Genomic DNA, 21,818 nt, shown 5'->3' on the forward strand with positions numbered 1-21,818 from the left:
AATCAGAAAGAATAAAAATTTCAGAAAGAGTAAAAATTCAGAAATATTAAAAAACATCAGAGATATTAAAACATCCCGAAATATTAAAAAATTCCGAAACAATAAACCCAATCAGGAATATAGAAAAAAAATCAGAAATGGTAAAAAATCCAGAAACATTAAAAAATCCAAAAATATTAATAAACCCCAAAATAGAAAAAAATCAGAAATAATAAAAAATTCAGAAATATTAAAAAATCATAAGTATTAAGAAATCCCAAACTATTAAAAAGTTCCGAAATAATGAAAAGTTCCAAAATATTTTAAAAAATCAAAATATTTTAAAATTCCGAAATAATAAAAAGTTCGAAAATATTACCCCCCCAAAATATTTAAAATTTCAGAAATAATTAAACCCCCCCGAAATATTAAAAATTTTAGAAATATTAAAATTTTCAGAAATATTAAAACAAAAGGGTGTGGGGCGCCTCGGGCGGGGCGCCGCTCGCGCTGCAAGGCACGGCTCGCGGGGGGACCCCGGCCCGCTGCCCGGCGGGGGGCGGCGCTGGGGCGGGGCGGGGCTGGGGGGCGGGTCCGGGGGCGGGGCGGCCCCGGGGGGCGGGGCGGTCCCGGCGGGGGTCGGCCCCGGGGCGGGCGGCGAGGCGCGGAGCGGCGCCGTGCGAGCGCAGCCGTGTGCCCCAGGGTGCGGGGCGCCGCGCAGCCGGGCCGGGCCGGCCGGGGCATGGAGGCAGCGCACAGCCTGCCCGTGCTCGACGTCCTGCGCCGCTTCGGCGTCACCGAGAGCTGCGGGCTCAGCCCCGAGCAGGTCCGCCGCAGCCGGGAGCGGTACGGCCCCAATGGTCAGTGCGGCGGGACGGGCCGGGGGGTGCTGCCGGGGGGTGGGGGGGGCACCCCACCCCGGGAGGGGGACACCCCCCTCGGGGACACACACCGGCATCCCGCCGGGACAGGCACCGGGAGGGACTGGGGTGCTGCCCGGAGCCCCCCGCCCCGGGGGTTGCGGGCGGCACCTGTTGATTAGGGGAGCATTTCCCGGCGTTCATTAAGGGCTAATTACCGGGGATGTGGGCGGCCGGGCGGCGCTGGCAGTTAGCGGGGCATTAATTCCTGTGGCGGAGCGTCTGGGAGCGGGAGGGACACGGATGTGTCGCCAGGAAGGGGGGGGTTTCCCCCGTTGCCTGTGGGTGACAGAGGGAAGCCCCGGCGCCGGGGGGTGGCGGCGGGGAGGGGGGAGGGTGCTGGGGTGGTGGTGGATGGACACAGGGTGGCAGGGGGACACACGGGGTGGCAGGGGGCTGAGATGTGGCAGGGGATGGACACGGGGGGGCAGGGGATGGACACAGGGTGGCAGGGGGACACACGGGGTGGCAGGGGGCTGAGATGTGGCAGGGGGACACACGGGGTGGCAGGGGGCTGAGATGGGCCAGGGGGGCTGTAGGTGCTGCTGGGGAGGTGGGGGGGATGGACACAGGGTGGCAGGGGGACACATGGGGTGGCAGGGGATGGACACAGGGTGGCAGGGGGACACACGGGGTGGCAGGGGGCTGAGATGGGCCAGGGGGGCTGTAGGTGCTGCTGGGGAGGTGGGGGGGATGGACACAGGGTGGCAGGGGGACACATGGGGTGCCAGGGGGGTGAGCTGGGGTCCCGCTGCGCTGGCCTGGGAGCCCTCTTCCAGCAGCTGGGCATCTTCTGGGCTTGGATAAGGGGAATCATTAAACTCGGGGGTTTATAAGTGCAGGGGGGGCTCGCTGGGGTGCCTGAACCCAGCCAGCGAGGGGTGACTTTGGTTGTGGGGGCTGTGGCAGGAGGGGGGCCCTTAACCCCCAGGTAGGAGCGGGGGAGTTCAGGTGAGCTTGCCCCAGTGCTTCGGGACGGCAGGTCCCCTCCCGAAGTTCTGTGGGGAGACAAACGTGGGGGCTCCCCTGGCCGGGGGCTTCTTGCAGCTGCTTTTCGCTGGACCCGTGGGGATGAGGCTCGGGAAGCCCGGTTGGATGCTGGCAGTGTTGCTGCTGCCCGCATCTCTGTTCACGGGGCTGGGGGGGCGGGGAGGTGTCCGCATTGGCCGGGGTCTTGAGGGTTCTACATTGGCCGGGACTGGGGGGTCTGCATTGGCCAGTGTCCTGGGTTCCGCGTTGGCCGGGGCTGGGCGTTCTGTGTTGCCAGGCTCCTGAGGGTTCAGTGTTGGCCGGGGCTGGGGGGGCTGTGCCTCCTCCAGACGAACCCTGCGAGCACTTGGGGTCCCCATCCCGCCTGCGCTCCCCGTACCAGGTAGCTCCTGCTCCGCTGCCTGAGCCAGCGTGGTCAGTGCTGGATTTGGGGGCTTTTCCACGGAGCGCTGGGCAGGAGGCATAAGCCGTGGAGCATCACACCTCTCCTGATTTTGGAGGAGGGCAACCCGTCTGGTTAGCTGGGAGGGGGGCAACCCCTCTGCTTGGGGGGCTGAATGCAAAACACATCCTTCGCAACCAGGTGCTCAGTCTGATTTCAAGGTATAATTGCTCCCAACGTTCCTATGCTATCCCTCAGCCCCAGGGGAGCGTGGGGATGGTGGGTGTTCTGTGCCGTGCAGCAGCGTGTCACCTACAGGCATCGCCGTTGTGGGGCTCGTGGTGGCTTTGTCCTCCTGTTTGCCCAAGTGAATCATCGTCGCTGAGTCAGGCACGTTGGCTGCTCGGTGGCACCGGGCTCTCTGCCTTGAAAAAGGTAGCTCGAATGTGTGACGTAGGTGCAAAGCAAAGGGTTAGTGGTGGCAATTAGTTTGTTGTCTTGTTTTTTTGCTTCTTCCTTCCCCCTCTTGCAAGCAACGGCTCTGTGCTTGCCTCTCTCTACGGTTTTGCTTCCCATACAGCCCAGTGCTGGGTGTCTTACAGGCTGTCAGTTCGCAAGAGCTTCTGCCTTTGGGATGTCCCGTGGCTTTTGCCTTCCGAGCAGAGCACTCTTGGGGTGCTGTGCATGGACGTTGAAAGCAGGTGCAGCCATCAGTTGAAATGTGGTCAAAGATTTTTAAGAATTCTGAATTTTTGCAATCTCAGTGCGGTATTTGTATTTTTCTCATGATGGGGATGAGATGCGGACAGGTTAGCACAGCTGAAAATCATGTAGAGTGGGAACCTGTGCAGTTTGCTTGGGTTAAAACCTCGGTGTTAAGCAAAGAGCCTTTTTCCCAGCACGGCACAAACTTGCAGGTTGTGTGAGGCAGCAGGAGCCGACCTCAGCTGCACCGGAGCACCCATGGGTGCCCTGTTTGGGGGAGCTGCTCCAGGGGTGGGTGGCGTGGGGAGCAGCGTGGGACGGTGAGCCGGGCTTGTGCTGGAGCACAGGTCCTGACGATGGCCTGTATTAAACTGCATTTAATTTAGGCTTAAATTCGTCTCCGGCAGCGGAAATGCAAGGCAGTTGGGTGACTCGAGCTCGCGCAGAAGGGGGAAGAAAATTCAAATCTTGCGTGGCTTGAAGCGCAGAGCAGACCTTCAGCTCCAGCTAGATTCGGTTTTGCACCCTCCTCTCTCATATTCATTCATTTCCTTTTAAACCTGAAACCAAACTGCCGGTGTGGTTGTGAATCGCAATCTAAAATACACCGTCTTTCTTCAAAACTGCTTCCCAACGTACTTCAGAGAGCTGCTCTCTGCTGCTTTTTTTTTTAATTTATTTATTGTGTTGATGCATTTTAAAAAATAATAGCTGCAATGAGCTCCAGCGTGGAGTGAGAAGCAGTGGCCGTTGGTGTGGTTTATATTAAAAATATGTATTTGGAGGTGGGGTGTGTGTATTTTTTTTGCAGCCTAGAATTGCTTTTTCAGTTCCAATGCTCGCATTTACATTTGCAGGAGGAAACAGAGAGCAATACTGATTATTTAATATCTCCAGTTCGTGGCTTGGCAGCCAAGCAGTGAGATATAGATTACTGGGCTGGAAGAAGATATTTCTCCGTTAGGAAGAGCTCATGTTCTAGTTTCAGATCTGTCATCGGCGCTGTCAGCATGGCCATTTCATTTGCCAAGGAAACTGGAGAAGCTGCAGAATGTTTATGTCTCACCATGATGATTCTTAAAAGGCTCCTGAATCTCCAAAGTTAATTTTAACTAATACAAGCTTTGGATGCTCCTTGTGTGCCCGGCAGGCGTTTCCCTAAACCTCCTCCCCGCTGCCAGCACCAAGCTCCACAGGTTGCTTTTAGACCACAACAGCTTTAAAAAAAAAAAAATACAAAAGCCGAAAATGCGCATCTCTTTTATTTTATAATAGACTGAGCAGGAGGGTGCAGGGATGCAAACATTTTTCTTTCTAGACGTAAAACCAGGGGCATGATTTTGATGAAATTATTTCGGTTTTGCCAAAGAATGGCAGATGAAAACAGGAGTTGCCCCATGGAGAGTCAAGTGATATTTCTGTTTTGAATATAGCTCTGATTTCTCTCTCTAAACGGATTTCCATGTGTAAGTGAGCATACATTTCAGGCAGGATATTGCTAGCGTTAATGCATATGCATAATTTTATTTGCTTCATCGCTAACCTAAATGGACTGTGAATGTCAGCAGAGTCAAGTGCCGGGCTGTTTGCAGCATAGGGGCGTTTATCTCTTCTTGCGTTTCATCTCTTCTGACTCGGAAGCAGAAGCCCTGCTGCTGTCTGCAGTTGGAACCGCCAGCCCCTGCCCACCAGCCCTCCTCGGGGTCTCACCCATCCTCTTTACCCTTACCGCTCTTGGGACTGATCCCCAGCGTGGTACCCAATGCTCTTTGAAGCTTCCCGTGCCCCGCTGCACGGATAACGGTATTTACGTGATGGCTGGTTTAAGTGTTCAAGCCACCTTCAGCACTGGGTGATCTCAAAGCCCACGAGTAAATCGGCTTTTCTTTCCTACCGCACCTCTCTACACCTTTGTAAGATTTATTTCAGCATCTTGCAGCTCTTGCATGTATTTTTGACCATGTGTGCCCCAGCCTACCTGGGCAGGAGGAGGAGATGTCCCCGAGCCCAAATCCAGCCGGTGATGTGTTGCAGCTCTCTCCAAACCCACCAAGGCTGTTTCACAAGGAGCTTTCTGCTCTTTGGTGTGAGCATGTGTGCAAGCCCCTGTTTTGCTAGAAGCAGCAGCAAAACCCCACTGATAGATTATTTATTCCCATCCTTTTCCCAGCCTATACTCAGGGCGGCACGTGCGTGTGCATGCACGCACCCTGGTGCATACTCTTAATTGCGGTGCGTTATTTAACATCAGATGAGCTGCCGGCAGTTTCTAACCAGCCAAGGTTACGCTCCGACTCTCTCTTGACAATGAAAAAAAAAAAATTCTATTTCATGCTGAAATATTTGAGATGCCGGTAAGGAGAGGAAAAGCAGCGTTTTCTGACTCATCTAACTCTGCTCTCTGTTCCTCTGCGCATCGCCCACCTCTTCCACCCCCGAAACACACGCTTAACAGTCTGATTCATAAACATGTTACGGGCTTTTTTTTTTCCTCCTCCTCCAAATCCTTTCCCTTAGGAGAAATGCTGAGGCATTGAAACCTTGTGAACACTGTCAAATCTGGGGAGAGACTACACAAAATTTTTCTAATTGGACAAGAAGAAACTTGGGATTTTCATCCCTGTGCCATCCTCTGAGGTTACCTGCTCTCACATCTACTTTTTAAAAAAATCGTGAATAAAGAGCAGTGTTCAGAGAAAACCTGATGTCTGCCCTTCAAATGCTGTAGGAACGGGGGTGGCGGGGGGTGGAAATTTCCAGGGGAAGGAGAGGCAGGGGCTGTGCTGGGGGGGCAAGGGGTTGGCCTCCCCTATGGCACAAGTTACTTTAACATTTTTATTTCCTTGCTGGTTTTAAAGCTGGGGGTAGCAGATCTGGTGCTAGAAAAGGCTGATTTAGGAGGGGTCGGGTGTGCTGTGTGTGCCTGGATGCTGGCTTGGGATGCGCTGTTCCCAGAAAGGCGCTGGAGCGGGTCCCCTAAAAACACCATTAGCATCCGAACATCGCCCTTCCCGCAGGCTCATCCCCTTCCCAGGCTTTCAGGTGCCTATTTTGATCCCTGCTCCAGCCATCAGCGCGTGGCCGCACATCTGCTCTTTGCTTTTTCAGTGGTGTCGGTCTCCCTGCGTGTTTTAAGCCTTTTCTAATGGCCAGATCTGATCTGAAGCTGTCGAGCCATGTTTCTCTGGCCATCTCCCTCCAGGGTAAACCTCTGCAAAACACTATTGATATTTATGTTGCAAGTCAGTTGAGTTTTGTCTTTTTTTCTTCTTTTTAAAGCTTCCCCTCAAACCTTTTTTTCTTGAGTAGAAAGCATCATCCGATGCCTGGTGTTGCTCTTGCTTTCTTCCCACCGAGGAGAATTTTAATTTTTGAGAAGCATCCAAGTCGCTGCCTTTTCCCTCTGCATTTGATCTCTTCCTGCAGAAGGGATGGTGTGAAAGCAGGAGCCTCCTGGCTGCGGCTAAATCAGCCCTGTCCTGCAGGTGGGTCTGTCCTGGCACATCCACAGCCCAGGCGATGCTCCTGGCACGGACCCTGCAGGACATCCCTGCTGGGTACCCACAATTGCAGATGCTGGCACACAGCAGGGCTGAGCGTACGCAGCTTCGGGCAACTTACAGCAGGTGATTGTTATTTTCTGGGGGTGAGAGCTGCCCTGGGCAGCACTTGAGAGCTGGGGTGAGTGCAGCCCATGCCCTCCCTGGTGCATGAAACCTCCCCTGGGACCGGCGTTCCCTTTGCCCTTCCGTGATCTGCAACTGGGATCCCAACGGATTATTGAAAGGCAGCAGAAACCTCGCAGGGCTGCAAGCCACCCTGAGATGCTTTCGTTTTCACAGTCCTGAAAAATGAGGTGGTTTGACACTTTGATACGTTCAGACCTCTGGAGGAGCCAGTTTTGATTTTTGTCCTACACGCAGCATTTGCAGAGCCAGCTGGGATGCTGATGCCCCTCCAGAATATTTTTTTTTTTTTAGGGTTATTCTTTGTAAGCTATGAGCCGGCTGTTGAGATTTTGCACCTTGTGCCTCTCGCCCAGCTGGTCCTGGGGAAGGGGCTCCTCCCTGCGAGGCATTGCTGTGTCTGACCAGCCACAAAGTCTTTCTCTTGGTACATCGAGCTCACCTGATGGGTCAGTGATGCCCCATCCCCATTAATGTTTTCGGGGCTGTTAAAGGGAGTGTTAAGATGTTAAAAGCCACACCTAAGCTATGCTTCACGGGGAATTCAGGGCAATAAAAGCAGAATGGCAAACCTCTTTTGGCAGGTAAGGCTAGGCACCTGGGTGCTGACATTCCACAAGGATGCTCTAAAACTCCGATTCAGTATTTTTTCCCCCTGGGAAAAGCCCATCAGGGCGCTTGGGCAGCCCTGGGCAGCAGGCAGTGCTCCCTCCCAGCCCTTGGCTCGCTTTGCTGATCGTGCCCAGCAGCGGCATCAGGGTGAGGACCAGCTTGTCTCCTGGGCTGGTTTGATGTGTCTTAAGGTCAGGAACCAGCTGGCAGAGCAGTCCAGAGGGGGGGATGCTTGAGAGCGGGATGGGGACCGGGAGCCAAGCTGCTGGGATATTTCCCGGGAGCGTTGCTGGCACTTGTGGTCTCAATTATAGGGTGGAAATATTAAGGCAGGTTGTGATTATCAGGTGAGGGATGGGGCTTTCTGCTCGACTTTTTGTCTCTCCTTTCCTTTTTTCCCTTTTTTCCACTCCCCTTCCCTGGTTCTCACATAGCACTCATGGATGACCTCCCATGGCATCTCAGATGGAGTGAAGGCAAGGAAGGTAGTGCACCTTGGGCAGGAGAAACAGCTGATGCTGGGAAGACTGGGAGGACTGGGAAAGCTGGGAGGGGTGGAGGAATGGAGGAGAGGAGCCCATGGGTGCTGTGGGTGGGCAGGCAGCAGCAGGACAGAGCTGTCTGGGGCTCAGTCCAACCTGGTGCGCTATTAATACCCAGAAAGCACCACCCCCCCAGCCCACCTCCATTTATTATTGTGCATCTGCATTTTTTTAATTTTTTTTTTTCCTGATATTGTGACTCACAATCTTTTTTTGTATCTGAGTGTTGATAGTATTGGAGGTAGAAAGTATAACAGTAACCTATATTAAAAAAAAAAATAATTGCCAACTGCTTGGTTGAGCTGCTGTCTGTACCAATTACCTCGCTGGAAAACAGGTAGCAGAGATCTGGGCTGGAAGTGTAGAAATGTTGAAGAACCGGAGCCAAAAAGCAATAGAGAAAATTGTGGTTACTTGAGTATTTCCATGACGTGAGCATGCACCAGAGGCTCCTCCGTGGGTGGTTAACCCCTCACAGGCAGGGCTGCAGGCAGCTGCCTGCTCCGCTGGCGGCCGAGCAATGACCACGTGGGTGGTGATGAGCGGTGCTGGGACAGAAGACTCGTTATTCCTGTTGGGATTAGTGCAATTAGTGCTAGCGGGTCATTTCCACACCGTGGCTTGGTGGGTGACTTGCCTGAGTTGAGCCAGCCATCTCATGAAAGGAGGGTTGGGTTGGAGTTGAATTAATCCTTGCCAGCGATTAAGCTCTCGTGTGTGTATAACTCGTATTTGCTGAATTTCTGTGGGAACCTCCCAGTTTTTGAGGTTTGGCTGCTTGTTATCACTCTGTAAAAGCTTTTTCTCTTTCTCACCCGCAGAGGTGGTGAGCCCAAGGTCAGGCTGCGGTTCGGTGGTGATCCCACCTACCTTCCAGGACATGGTTGGTGCCTGTGTGCCGCCTGCTCCGGCGCTTCCCCGGGCATCAGGCTTCTTCGGGGCATGCTGTGGCATCTCTTGGTGACCCACCATGGCTGAAACCTGAAATTTTGTACCGTTTTTGGAAGTCTAGATCTGTAGTACCCCTAAGTGTAGGTGTCTGCTGCGATCCTCAAAACGCTGCTAAAATGTAAAGGTTCAGCAATCTGCTGGATGTGCTAATGCAGGTCCTGGCTTCATCACCTGTGTTCCCACATGAACCCATTTGAGATTTATATATATATATAGAAAATGTCCTGTTTGAGATATTTTTTTGTATATATCTGTCTCCCGATTAAGTTTGCATGTGTATATATGTATGGGTGTATATATATATATATATAAAAAACCATTTTTTTTTACCCCACACTAACATTTTCAAGTCACCGTGGGACACCTTTGAATAAAAGATCCCTTTATGGAGCGGAAACAAGCCACAGACAATAAACAGATGTTTTTTCCCCTGTCAAGAGCTGACAGATGCATGCTGAAGGGTGAAGGCACTCGAGGACGGGTGACACGGCGCTGGTGGCCCGGCCTAGCCGCGTGGCAGGGTCACCGTCACCGTCGGAGGTGTGATGTTTGGGGGAGGAAATCCGCTCCTTGCTCTTGCGTGTCCCCAGTGCCCCTGGGTTCCTGTCCGTGGTATTTTTGCTTTGGGTGTTTCCTGCTATTTAGCCACTATGTGTATTTTAAACCAGTGCGCGGGGCGGGGGGCGGGGAAGGGATGGGAGTTAATTGGGACCGAAGGGCTGCGTTGTGCCGGTGGGGGATGCAGGGCTGGGGGCAGCCCCGGGGCTGATGCGTTTTCTCTATCCTGGTGAAACCAGCTCCAGAGCATCCCCAAAGGCACCAGCCGTGGCCATACTGCTCCGGGGAGCTGGGTGGGGAAGCGGTGCTGGGACCAGTCCCCACAACTGGTCCATGTCCTCCTGGGGGGATGGATGGATGGCCAGCACGCCTCCCCGCTGCATTTTGTTGGAGAAAATCCCTGGAGTCCTTGCAGAGCCACCCTCAGAGCAAAGCAAGGGCTGTGTTTTGTATGTTGTATATTTGCTTCAGTATGGGTGGGGGGTGGTTGTTTTGTTTTTTCTTTCTTCTGCTTTGGAAACAGTTTTTCTTGCATTTGGTGCTGATAAAAATCAGTTATTTTTTGGGAGGGGTGCGTGGGCGGGGGAGATTCTCTCTTCTGCTTCCTTCACCACGGGGAGCGAAAACACAGAGATCCTCGAGGAGGAACTCAAATGAGCTGAGCAGTGACTCCGGCCCTTCCCCTGCAGCCAGCAGTGGCTGAATCCCAAGGGATTTGCCCTGTGAAACGTCAGCTCAGCAGGATTCTGCCGAGCAGGCAGCACTCATCCCTGGGAGACTGGCAGCTGAGGTCGGGATAACCCTCCCTTTATTTGCCTGTTTGCACTTTTCTTTTTTCCATTTTGCAGCCTCCAAGTCAACAGAAGGGCTAAAATAAGGAAAATGTGGGGAGTGAGTGGAAAAATAACACCAAAAAACGGCCAGCTCAGCAGTGCGGGGTGGGAGAGGGGAAGTGATGGAGCTGTGTCCCTGCTCCGGCCACCGCAGAGGATTCCCCTTGGGGCACCCCATCCTTTGGGTTTCTGCAGGTTTTCTGGGCTTTTGCATGCTTTGGGGATCAGGGACCTTCTGTTGCTGGCAGGTAGGTGGAAGCCCCGTTGGTGGAGCAGCAGCGTTTGGATCCACTCCTCTCCGGAGGGGAGTCCTGCGGTGAGCCGGGAGAAGATGGAGCTGCTGTGCGGTGCCAGCTCAGGCACGTTCTGAGGCTCCTTTTTGATCTGTAAAGGCCTAATTCAAATTATTCTTCCCTTTTTCACCCCTTTTTGGTATAAATGTATATCGGTATCTCTGTATATATACATATATAGAGATATGATTTTATCCTTGTGCACAAATGTGTATAGGTGTCATGTATATATACATATATATAATATTTCATCCTTATAGACATGCACACAGATATTATACCTAGTCGGAAGGAGGTGATGGAAAAAGCCTGGATGGGACTGGTGTTTCCAGGGATCTTTGAGTATCTCGCTCCAGGAAAGGAACTGCTTCAACTACACAGAGATGTGTGATCCCCAGAGAATTCATCCATGAAAAGTATTAATTGTCCAACTTGCCCTTTTTTTTCCCATCCAGAAGAACAGATCTTTTCTATCCTACAGAAATTTTTTTCTTCTGATATAATCTAAACTAAGGGCAGTGTAGACTTCATTTTCCATGAAACCCCATCCAAGAGGACTGCTGAAAATAGACCGTGCTCTGAGAACAGATACCAGAAAAAGCAAGTGTGTGTGTGTGGGGAGCCAGGTCAGCCGGGGCAAGGAGTTCTGCAAAAGAAATTATTAATAGGAATCTCAGTTTGAGTTAATTGAGTTGAAAAGCAGCTCATTAGCGCCCGTGCGGGTCGGGGTTGGAGGATGCGCTGCCCTGCGGATACACCGGCCTGATTTTATTTCCCAGCAGATGGGAGAAGGGTTAAGATGCCATATTCAAACTTTTGGATTTCACAAAGGTTTGCCATGGCAGAGGTATTTCCTCCAGAAAACAAACAAATGGAGAAAAAACCCCCAATCCCACCCCTCCCGACCGCTGCGCTTTTAGGATGGAGGGGGGCTCACTTTGGCCCCCACCTTGGGGCAGCCAGCTTGCAGAGTTTATGTTTTCCCGAGCTGTAAATCCACAGCCCAGCTCTGGCACTGTGGCTCGGCTACAGGTGGCAGCAGGATCAATTAAAACGCATCTATCGATTGAAACATTTCTATTAAAGTATCAGCAAATATCAGCTTTTGGAGGGGTGAGAGTGAGCAGGTTCCTCGTCTTGGCAGGGAAGGGGAGAAAATGCTGTTTGGATTTAAAAGCAGTATCTTGTGTGGGTTTTTTTGTTTTTTTGTTTTTTTTTTTTTTTAATTGATGTTACAACTTTGGGGCTTTGCTTTTGAGGGGTTCAGACTTGCAAACCCCCGTAGGTCGGCTCTTATACGTGTCCCAGGAGTTGGGTCAGCACCGGCTGCAATTCAGTCCAGAATGATGTTGAGCAAAAAAAAAACAAACAAAAAAGTGCCAAAACCAATTGTTTGCTGGGCTGTGCCACGAGTGCTGCAGCGAGCCCCTCTCTGGGGGAAGGGAGGGAGTTTTATGGTGGTTTGTGCAGGCAGGTTAATGGAATGGGGGGGGGGGGGGCGGGGGGGATGGGGGGATGGCCAGGTGCTTCCCCCCATGCTGAAGGCAGGTTGGGGCGTTCAGGTTTGGTGTTGGATGCCGAGGCGGCACTGTGTAGTGGGGAAGATGGTGGGGTTACAGTGGGGGGAGAGGGAGGTAACCCCATCCCTGCCCGCTTCCACCTGGGGCAGTGGTACCAGGTGTGTTAATGCCGACAGCACCTGGAGGGGCTGGTCCCCGAGCCCCGGCGTGGGACAGATGCCCTCTGAGCAGGGATGCTGCCGGCGGGATGCGCCCGAGCTGCTTGGCTGCCGCTGGATGTGGCAACCAGGAGCCACCTGTGTTTTCCACAGCACTTGGCTAGTGGAGTGCTTTAGTCACCTTTATTATTTATTTTTATGACGTATTATTTTATTTTGCACACCACGTAAGTGTGATATCCTCAGTGGTTGCTTACAGCCTCATCGGAGATGCTCAGCTCAGTGTCAACACTCACCAGTTCCTGGGGAGGCAATTTTGGGGGATGCTATTCCCTGCATCTTTCCTCCAGGAGCGAATGCATCCCGTTTGGAAAATGCGTCCTAGTATCATTTTCTTTTTCAGCCCCGATATCCCTTTTATATACTTTTTTAGGGAAAAACCCCTCCCACCCACCATCCCACCTTGCTCTTCCCCAAGGGTTGCAGAATTCAGCTGGGAGGCAGAGCCAGGGTCGGTGCCGACGTGCCTCCCAGTGCTGGACACGTTGTCCCGGTTGTCCCAGCTGAGCTGACCCGGCAGCACGGGGCATCACCGGGGCTCCTGGCACTGCCACCTCTGCAGCTCCGTGTTTGGTTTCCTAAACCATTCCCCAGTGCTGCCAGGAAAATGTTATTCAAGTTTCTGTTGCCGCGTGTCGGACTTGGTGCGAGTGGCCTGTTTGTGGTGGCGTGTGGCGCTTGGAGCTTACAAACCAGCCGTAGTGTTTTTTTTCCTGGCCCGGTGGGTGCTTTTCTGCCACTGAGATAGGATGGAGGGGTTTGGGCTCAGGGTGGCATCCAGGCATCTCGCTTGTGATGCTGGGGGCAGCCCAAGAGCTGAGCAACCGAGGGCAGGAGGCTGCAGCGGAGCCCAAAGGGGTGACAAAACATTACTGGGCAGAAATCCCCAATTAACATTTCCCACTGGGGTACCAGTGGGATGTTAGCTGGAAAAAATAGTTTTAGGGCAATAAAGGAGGGAATAAAATGATACCTGTAGGATGCAAGAACAGGATATGCCGAAATTGTGCGTGCCCCTCGGCTGGGGTTGTGGGAATTCTGGCAGAGGGTTCCCAGCCCACGGCAGAGTCAGTCCCTTGCCTTCCCTGAGCTTACGGAAAGGGTCTGCTCAGAGCAGAGATAAGGAGAACCTAAAAACCCCCACTCAACACAACCCCAAAACTAAAAAAAAACACCCACCCCAGCTTAAGCTTTATTTTATTCGTGCTCCTGTAGTAGTTTTATTTTATTTTTTTATTTTTTTTCCAAAGTCTGTTACTGTTTAAATGCAGATTTTTAGCTTTTCCACCCAGGAGCCGGAGCTGGAAATTCTTTCCACTGCGTTGGTGCAGGAGGGAACAAACCGCTGCTTTTAGTTTGCTCAAATAATCCATCCCAGCCTGGAGCCATGGGTTTCCTCTGCCCTGCTCCCTCCCACTCCCAAAACGATCCCGGGGATCCACTGCGGGTGCTGATGGGGACGGGGATGGGGGGGGGGCAAGGCCACTACTTGCAGCCCTGTTTCCCCAGGGGTTTTCCCCTAAATTTCCCCAAGAATTTATTTGTGTAAACACCGTGCAGTGGTGGAGCCGCGAGCCTGAGTGGTGCCTTCATTTTTGGGTGCAAAATGGGCAAGATCTTCTCTGCTTATTTTCGCAGCATTAAGGAGAGGAGGTGGATTATCGGTGGGGAAGCGACGTGCTTTTCACCACGGCGTGGGGAGAGGATGCTTGGGGCCAGCCGGGTTCCGTGGCTCTGTGCTGGGACCCCCTGCGCCATGGCGGAGGGAAGCTCGTGCTATCCAATGTCTTAGGGATGAGCCGTTTCCAAGAATAAAGGAGGGGAAATTTGGGGAGGGATGGGCAAGGTTTTCCGTGTTTAATTTCATACAGCAACTTGGACCGCGCTCCTACCTCCATCCCTGTTCCCTGGGCAGCAGGACATGGTGGTGATGGCTTATCCTTCAACACGGGGATGTGCTGATTTTCTGGGGAAAAGGAGGTGGTGTGGGGCTGGATTTGCACGGTGCTTTGCTGCTGTTGAGGGGCACATCCAGGATAACTTGTGTTTCCTATTCCCTGACCTGCTGGGGTGAGCTTAGCTGGCCAGAAAAGGAACAAATGAGCCCTTCAGGTCCTCCCCCAGCAGTGGGGCTGTGGGTGCCTGGATGCACCTATTCTCCCCTGGGACCCTGCCATCATCCCAGAGGGACCAGTGATGTTGGACTGGGATTGGTACTGGTGATTTGGAAGAGCAGCATGAGGGTAGGCTGAGCAGCTGGTCCGGAGCCCTGTCTGCCACGGGAAGCCTTGTGACCCAAACCAGAAATTTTGGGGGCTGATTTTATTGCCAGCCACTTAGAGCATCCAGGTGCCGGGCAGTGAACTGGTTGGATCATTTCACCCTAAGGCATCCCCTGGAAAACAGCAAGGATGTTCCTGGCCCTTAAACTTCTGCTAACCATCCTTTTGCCAGCCGTCATCCACCCCAGTGCCGTCGCCATCCCCAGTGCTTCCTCTGGCCCTAGTTTTGCTTGTTTTGGGGCGTGGATGCCCTGGGCAGCTGGGGCACGGGGCTTTTGCAAGGCACAGGGCAGGGCTCGAGCTGGGACGGGCACCAGGGGGTCACAGGAACAGCGAAGTGCCGGTGTTCAGCGTGGGAAGGGGGATTGTATCTCATTCCTCTTATCTCCTGCCGCCTTTCGCAGCAGCCCCAAGCGAGCGGCTGTCGCAGTCAGTCAGCGTAACCAAAACTCGCCCGGTGCGCAGGAAAAAGCAGCTGCGAGGTGGTAAGCAAATAAGGTGCTGGAGGTGCTTCCCCCATCCGTGGCACACCCAGGGCCACCACCGCCTTGGCTCAGGAGGGAGAGACACAGTAGGAAAAGCACCCGTGGCGTTGGGACCCGCTCCTCGGGGGTGAGGGAGGCTGTGGGGAAGAGGCAGATTCTCCGGGAGCGGTGCAAAGCAGAGCTTGCTGGTGGCCACCCGGCAAGAGGATGGGGACATTGCCAGTGCCATGCCTGCACCTGCGAGGCGCTTTTTGATGCGCTGTGGATTGCTGTTTTCCTGGGGTCACCGGAGCTCGGCGCAGCTGGGGAAGCCCGTTGGTGCAGCAGGGTGGGCGCACGTGCCGCATGCACGCCTGCCGCAGCCCTGCGGGCCCGGGGGGGCCATTTCCGTGCGGGGGCAGTTGGGGTGTGTGAGCTGCTGCTCCACCTGCTCCCCACGGGCCAAGCCAGCCATCGCTCCGACAGCCCTGCCCTCGCCTTCACCACCGCCGGCGCCAGCCAGCCCCCCTGCCCTGGGGGTGCCCTGGGGGTGCCCTGCGGCAGCCCCCAGCCTGCTGTGAGGCAGGTGGGTGGCTGCTGAGGGGTTTAACAGATGGGGCTTGTTGGGTGAATGGCTGGTCCGGCTTGGTGGTGTGCCTGGCTCCCCGTCTTGCTGCGATAGCACATGGTGTCCGTGGGTCTGGCTTCCCCTCTTGGGCTCCAGCAGGGGGAGGGGGTGCCAGGGCAGGCAGGGGGTGGGCAATGCCCAGCTTGCTCTGCGGGAGCTGGGGCAAGCTCAGACAGTCCCTTCAGCTGCACCCTGAAGGTGCTGAGCGGAGTGCGGTGCGGGACAGTCTGCAGGGATGCAGCGATGCTCAGGGAGCACACAACGGCAAAGCCATGTGGGTTAATGGAAGCGATACAGAGCTGAGGTGCTTAGGGAGCTCTGTTTTGTCCTCTGCGAACATCAGGTAGCATTAGCACCATTAGCCTTTGAACATTTGTCGTCCCCGATAACGCTAAAACACTTGGCATGAGTTGGCCAACGCTGGTTTTTTACACTTCTGTGGCTCAAGGGCGACCATGCGAGGTGATGAGCAGCCTCACGTCCCAAGATTTACCCCAAGCAGGTGATGGGTTGAGCTTGCCTGAAACCAGCCCGGCACAGCCCTTCCCGGTCGGGTGGTTCTGCGGGGCAGCGGTGATGGGCTGATGCTGGGATGAAGCTGAGCAGACATCCCTCCGGGATGGGATCCTTCCAGCGCAGCCGGCCCTGGGAAAGGCAGCCGGTTAAAATAACAATTTATTCTGCCTGGTGTCTTGCGGGATGGGGGAAGGTTCCCAGATCAGCCCTGCCTGGGTTCCTGCTTTATGTCACAGGAGAGAGCTGCTCTCCCAGCTGGAGATATTTTAGGGTTTTTCTTTATCTTTTCACTATTTTCTTGGGCCCTTTTTCCTGCCTGTTGGCAGAGTCCGGGAATTGGATGCATCCCTTGTTTTGCCCATCCGCTTTAACCTTCCCTGCATATGGAAAAAGAAATTAAAGGTGCTGGTCGGAAGTTTACGACTTAGAAATATGGCTTGAAGGAAGTTATTTGGAGCAGAAAGCTGGGCCCAGGCATGATGCTCATCACTATCTCATCACTAACGGCACTGTGCCGTTACCCTTCCAGCATCACTTGGTGGCAGAAGTGTTTTCCATTAGGGAAATCGGATTTTATCCTAGGGAAGCTCCTGAAATGGTGGGGAAGGTGGTATTTCAGTGTTCATCCTGCAAGACGTTTGCTGTCGTGGGCCGCCAGGTCTGAGCATGCACCAGGGTTTGCTTCGCTTGGGAGAGTGTCGCTTTGTGCCTCAGTTTCCCCAAAAGCAGAGTAGGATGCGATAGCTCAATGCACGATGGAGAAACACCGGTTGCTGTAGGGCTGTGCTGCTCTGGGGATTTTTGATCCTGTTACAGCAGGAGAAATTCAAATATTTCCTTAAAGCGACCCCAACACCACCCTGTTGCATTTTGTTTATTTGCTTTGGCCTGGAAAACGGGGCCGGGTCTCCCTGGGGACATGAGGCTGTTGCAGAGCCCCGGGGCAGCAGCCTGCACCCGCACCGCCTCGCTCGTGGGTGGCACCCGTGTTTATTTACCTTTTCATCACCTGATGGCCGTGCCCTGCCATGTTGCAGGCGCCAGCCCGTGGGCTGCCAGCCCTGTTTGAGTTGGCAGGAGCAGGAGATTAACCTCTGGCTAAAATAGCCCAACGCCAGCCCCACGTCTGCCCAGGGTGGCCAGCCTCGTTGCATGCCCTTAGAGCATCTTGTATCGGTTTTTTGTAGCCCAGCTTGGGCCATGGTGGTCACTGTGTGATGTGATGGCACAGTGAGGAAAGCAGCCGTGATGTGACACGCTCAGAGCAAGCTGGAAATGTTCAGCAGTCCCACGAGCTGGGTTTTTGTGCCCCTGTGGGCTGGTGGAGCCAGGGTTGCCTGCACCTCTCTGCTCAATAACCCAGAGGAGAGCAAGCTCTTCTGCTGGTGGGATTGGTCCTGTGACACCCAGGCACCCATCGCCCTGGTGTGGGATCTCTGCATCCTTGGCACTGCTCTCCAAAGCCGTGATGCAGAAGAGCAGGAGCAGAGGAAGCGCAGAAACGCGTCCGCAAGCCGCAGGTCCCGCATCAGGGCTGCTCAGCTTGGGAAGCTGAGATTTAGACTGTGAGTGGGTGGCCACGTTTTGGGATATTCTGAGCAACCGTTATCCCGTTTTACCTTTGGTGGTGTTATTTGCACCCTTTTTGGTTGCTATTTATTGATTAGTTATTACGGTCCTCTGTCCGTACCAGGGTGCTTGGGCACGAAGCAGCATCTCCGTGCTGAGCTCTGAGCCGCCAACCGAAGAAAGGGGCTATTCAGGTGCCGGCCGGGAGTTTCCATTTCAGCCTGTCTGCGCTCACCGTGTTGTCCCAAGGGAATTGCAGATTTGGGGTTGTTGGTTCCCTGCCTGCGGTGGGTTTCCCAGCCGGGTGGGACATGGCAGCGCGGCAGCTCAGCACCAGTTTCTGCCAGGTGCTGCGGGGCTGACTCACATAAAACCTGGGTAGCAAACCCTCTTATTCCTAGCAAGCCTTTGGAAGTGAGAGGGAGAGGCTCCAGCCCCAAACATTCCTGGTTTTTGGTGGGTTTTGATCGATTCAGACCCCAAAATATGAGTTTGTGGTGACTTTCTGCCCTTTTTCTCTGGGTATTTGGAGCAAAATGGGTGCTGAGCTGCCACGTGAAGGAGTCGCTGGTGGCTGGGGAGGTGCCTGGATCCCAGTATCCCCAAAACTGCTTTTTTTTGGGAGGCACCTGCAGCAGCACTGGTGATGTTTGAGGTTTGGTGACAGCGATGGCAGTCTGGCTCTGCCACCGGCGGTATTTCGGCTGGCTGCCCCGGTGCACGTGTTTCCTTCGGAGTTCACGGAAACCCGTTCTCATGCCTCAGTCAGGAGCTCGTGCAAAGTCCCTGCCCTGCAAACGGCGTCGCTGTGGCTTGTCGTGCAACCGCCACGTGGGAGAAGCACCCAGAGGACCGCGGCGCTTCGGGTGACTGCTCAGGGTGGAAAGTCACCCCAGGCACCCCGGCAGAGCCGCGACCTGCAGGAGCCCCAGTCACCTCCCCGGGGCACCCACCGCCCCCCAGCCCTCTCACCTCGTGTGTCTGCACCCTAAAAGTGGAGCTGGGGTGGAAACAGCAGCAGCAGATCTCTTCCACTTTTTAAATTCTCTTCCACTATTTAATTTTGGTGGCTCTTCCACTATTTAATTTGGGCTGGGGAGGGGAAGCTGGGGGTGGAGAGGAGCCAGCTGCAAAAGGGAGAAGAGCCACTTTCCTTCTCACATGCTCCACAGGGGACTCAAATAAGCCACTCCAATATATTATTTTTTTTTTTTGTGGCGATAAGAATAATTTTAGGTGGTACGTACTAGGCTGTTTCTTGTGATGGCAGGGGATCAGAGTAGCCTTATCCAGGAGGGACATGGGTTAATACAACTCGTAGTATGTCTGGGGGCACTGAGGAGCTGATGCCCTTTGAAGCTTAAACATGGCCAGCCTCTTGTTTTCCCTGGTTTGTTCAGGGAAGGTGGGTTTGGTTTTGTGTTGGTTTTTGTTTGTTGGTTTTTCCTTTTCATTTCTCTGAATGAAAATAGATGATGGAAAACAGCCAAGCCGGTTTCACTTCCTGCTTTTGCTCGGGGTTTCGTGCTGGGGGTGCTTGGAGACATCCCATGTTTGGTCCAGCGACAGGGCATCACATGTTGGGATTTGGCCCCATTTTGGCCTTGGGCCGATTCCTCCTGAACTTTGGCCGGTCCCTTATTCCCTGCCAGAAACACGAGGAGTTGGAGGAACATCTTATTTTATTATCACCCCATGGGGTGCAGCAGTAGATGGCAGACAGCAGAGGCTTGGGGACAGCTCTTCGAGAGGTTTCTGCCTGATTTTTTTCCCCGTTGGGATGTTTGGGGTGGGAGTTCTCTGTTCGGTCCCCTCCCGCCTCAGAGCACTGAAGGATGGAGGCAGTGGGTACCCTGTCCTGGTGCTGTGTCACCTCGGTGCCCCGCTGTCCCTTGCAGCGGTGTGTGATGCCTGTGAGCCACCAGCACAGCCCTTCTGCGGCTTTGCTGGTGCACGGGTATGGCTTTGGTTCTTCCACCTCCAGCAGGCTCTGCTGTGCTCAGTGAATCCTGGATTTACTGTTCCATGAGACAGCTGCAATGTCCTTATTTCCCCACCTTGGGTAGCTGGCAGAGGTTCTGGTCCAGCTGCCAGCTCCCCTGGGAGCTGCTCTGTGGGCAACTGAAGGATTCCTGTGGGATGCGGGGACAGTGGGTGCAAATGGAGACATGAGCACCCATCAGCAGCCAAAAGCAGGGGGGAGGTCACTCGTGAGCCCTTGGGGATGCCCATGGCAGGGCCAGCACATCCATTGCAGCAGGGGTGAGGAAGCAGGAGCGATGCTCTTGGGGGGTGCTGGGGTTTGGGCAGCTTTGGGACCCTTTGGTGCGTGCGGCGTGGGAAGGTAATGGTCATCCCAGGGGATGTGGGAGTCTCTGGTGGCTCTTTGGGAGCCCTTGGGGTTTTTTGGGGTGGTGGAAGTGGCTGGGCTCGGGTTTGGCTGGGAGCAGTATGGGTGGAGGCTCTGCACCCACAGGGGTGCATTCAGGAGGATGGCTTGGATCAGCTGAGCATCGGCTTTGGATTTCTTTCCTAGAGCACTACAGGCAGTAAAATACAACTAATTAATAGGAAATGTGGTCTGAAAGTTACAGTCCCCAGCAGGTCCATGTTGGGTTTCTGGTAGGGTGTTTTACAGGGTGCTTGGACCTCTGTGTCCTGGATTTGGAGAGGGCAGCTCCTGAGGAGTGCTTTCTAGACAGGCTGAGTGCAGGAATAAATGCTGCTGGAGCTGCCTGCAGCAGGGAAAAGATGCTTCCCTGGGCTGGGACATCCAGTGCTGCTTGCTTGGTGTCAGACTGAGAAGCTGAAGGACAAGCTGTTTTGCTGCAGGAGTATGTGCAGAAGAAATTGCCTTTTGGGGCACTGAACAGGCTGCTGGGGCTTAAGGGAAGGGATTGCTAGCCTGGGCCCAAATCACTAATTAATCTTTTTATTTTTATCTTTTTTTTCTTTTTTTATGTTGTTATGCTTGCTGGGTTGTCATTGAAAACCGACAGAGCTCCCTGCAGAAGAAGGTAAGCCGTGGGCTGGAGGCGAGGGTGGGTGTAAGTCTGGGTGGAGGATGCTGGGGACAGGGAGCGGGGAGTCACTGAGATCTTTTAATCTTGATTTTAATCCCAGGGAAAGCTGGGCTGACAGCAGAGCTTTCCTGCGATGGCAAGGCCACCAGCTGGGAGTAGAAACACAGAGGATTTAGTTTCTGTAGTTAAAAACGATGCCAGAAACGAAGGTGTTTAATATTAGAGAGAAAACTGCCCGTTGCAGGGCTGGACATCCTCACCAGTGCCGACGGCCAGTGGGCACTGGAGCAGCTCTGCTGCGAGCAGGGGACTGGGTCCTGGTGGCCGTTGTGGCCTCAGTGGTCTAAATTACCTCTCTTCTGGGGTCTTTCTGAGCACCGACTGTGCCTGACTTCGTGTTTTCCCCCCAGGAAAGTCCCTCTGGGAGTTGGTGCTGGAGCAGTTTGAAGATCTCCTTGTCCGCATCCTTTTGATGGCAGCGTTTCTGTCATTTGTAAGTACTCCGGGCTGGGGGGGCTCGGGGGTGGGCACCTCCCGGGGCACACAAAGAGACCCAGACAGCACGGGAGCCAGAGGGAGGTGCACGCTGGGTGAGGATGTAGCAGCGATGCAGTGGTTTTCTAGGGGATGGTGACAAGGTCGTCGTACCTACTTAAAAGATGAGACTGTAGGATCTTTCAGTAACGCCGATCCATCCAGAAGTGATACCAAGCGACTACCTGGGCTTCTTGCTGTTTGCCCAAGACTACCAGGCAAAGGCAGCAAAGGGCCATGGAAACGTTCGGTGCTGGGCGCGTTTTGGTGGGATGCTGGGTGGGATGGGTGTTGGCTGTGGGCACTGGGTGGGGGTAGGGGTAGGGTTTGGGGAGAGCGAGTGCAGAGACCCAGCAAAAGCGGGGCTGCCAAAGGCAGGTGAGGGCTGCCCAAGGCTTTCAGTCCTGGGATGCTTTTTCCCATGATCCATAGATTTCTGCCATTGTTTGCAGACCCTACGTGAGACAGCGCAGGTCCTTTGGATGTGTCTCTACCATACTGCATCATTTTTATCAACAGTTTTCTATGGTTTTAGCTTAGAAGTACCTTTGTTACTACCTCTTGTAGCTTTCCTCTTCAATCCATGATTTCCCTTTATGATGTTTGATGCTGT

General features: G+C 53.7%; 1 protein-coding gene across 2 annotated transcripts in view; it reads left to right on the forward strand.

Annotated features, from left to right (window-relative positions):
* Positions 1-644: 644 nt before the first annotated feature.
* The window catches only part of ATP2A3 (ATPase sarcoplasmic/endoplasmic reticulum Ca2+ transporting 3), a 54,006-nt gene continuing 32,832 nt past the window's right edge, over positions 645-21,818 (forward strand). For both annotated transcript variants that reach the window (XM_040613826.1, XM_040613835.1), the window contains exons 1-3: positions 645-839; positions 20,648-20,665; positions 21,082-21,164. In XM_040613826.1, coding sequence (XP_040469760.1) covers positions 722-839; positions 20,648-20,665; positions 21,082-21,164 — 219 coding nt within the window. In that variant the 5' untranslated portion in view covers positions 645-721. The remainder of the gene's footprint in view (positions 840-20,647; positions 20,666-21,081; positions 21,165-21,818) is intronic.

This window comes from Falco naumanni, chromosome 1 (assembly GCF_017639655.2).
Source record: "Falco naumanni isolate bFalNau1 chromosome 1, bFalNau1.pat, whole genome shotgun sequence".
NCBI lineage: Eukaryota > Metazoa > Chordata > Aves > Falconiformes > Falconidae > Falco > Falco naumanni.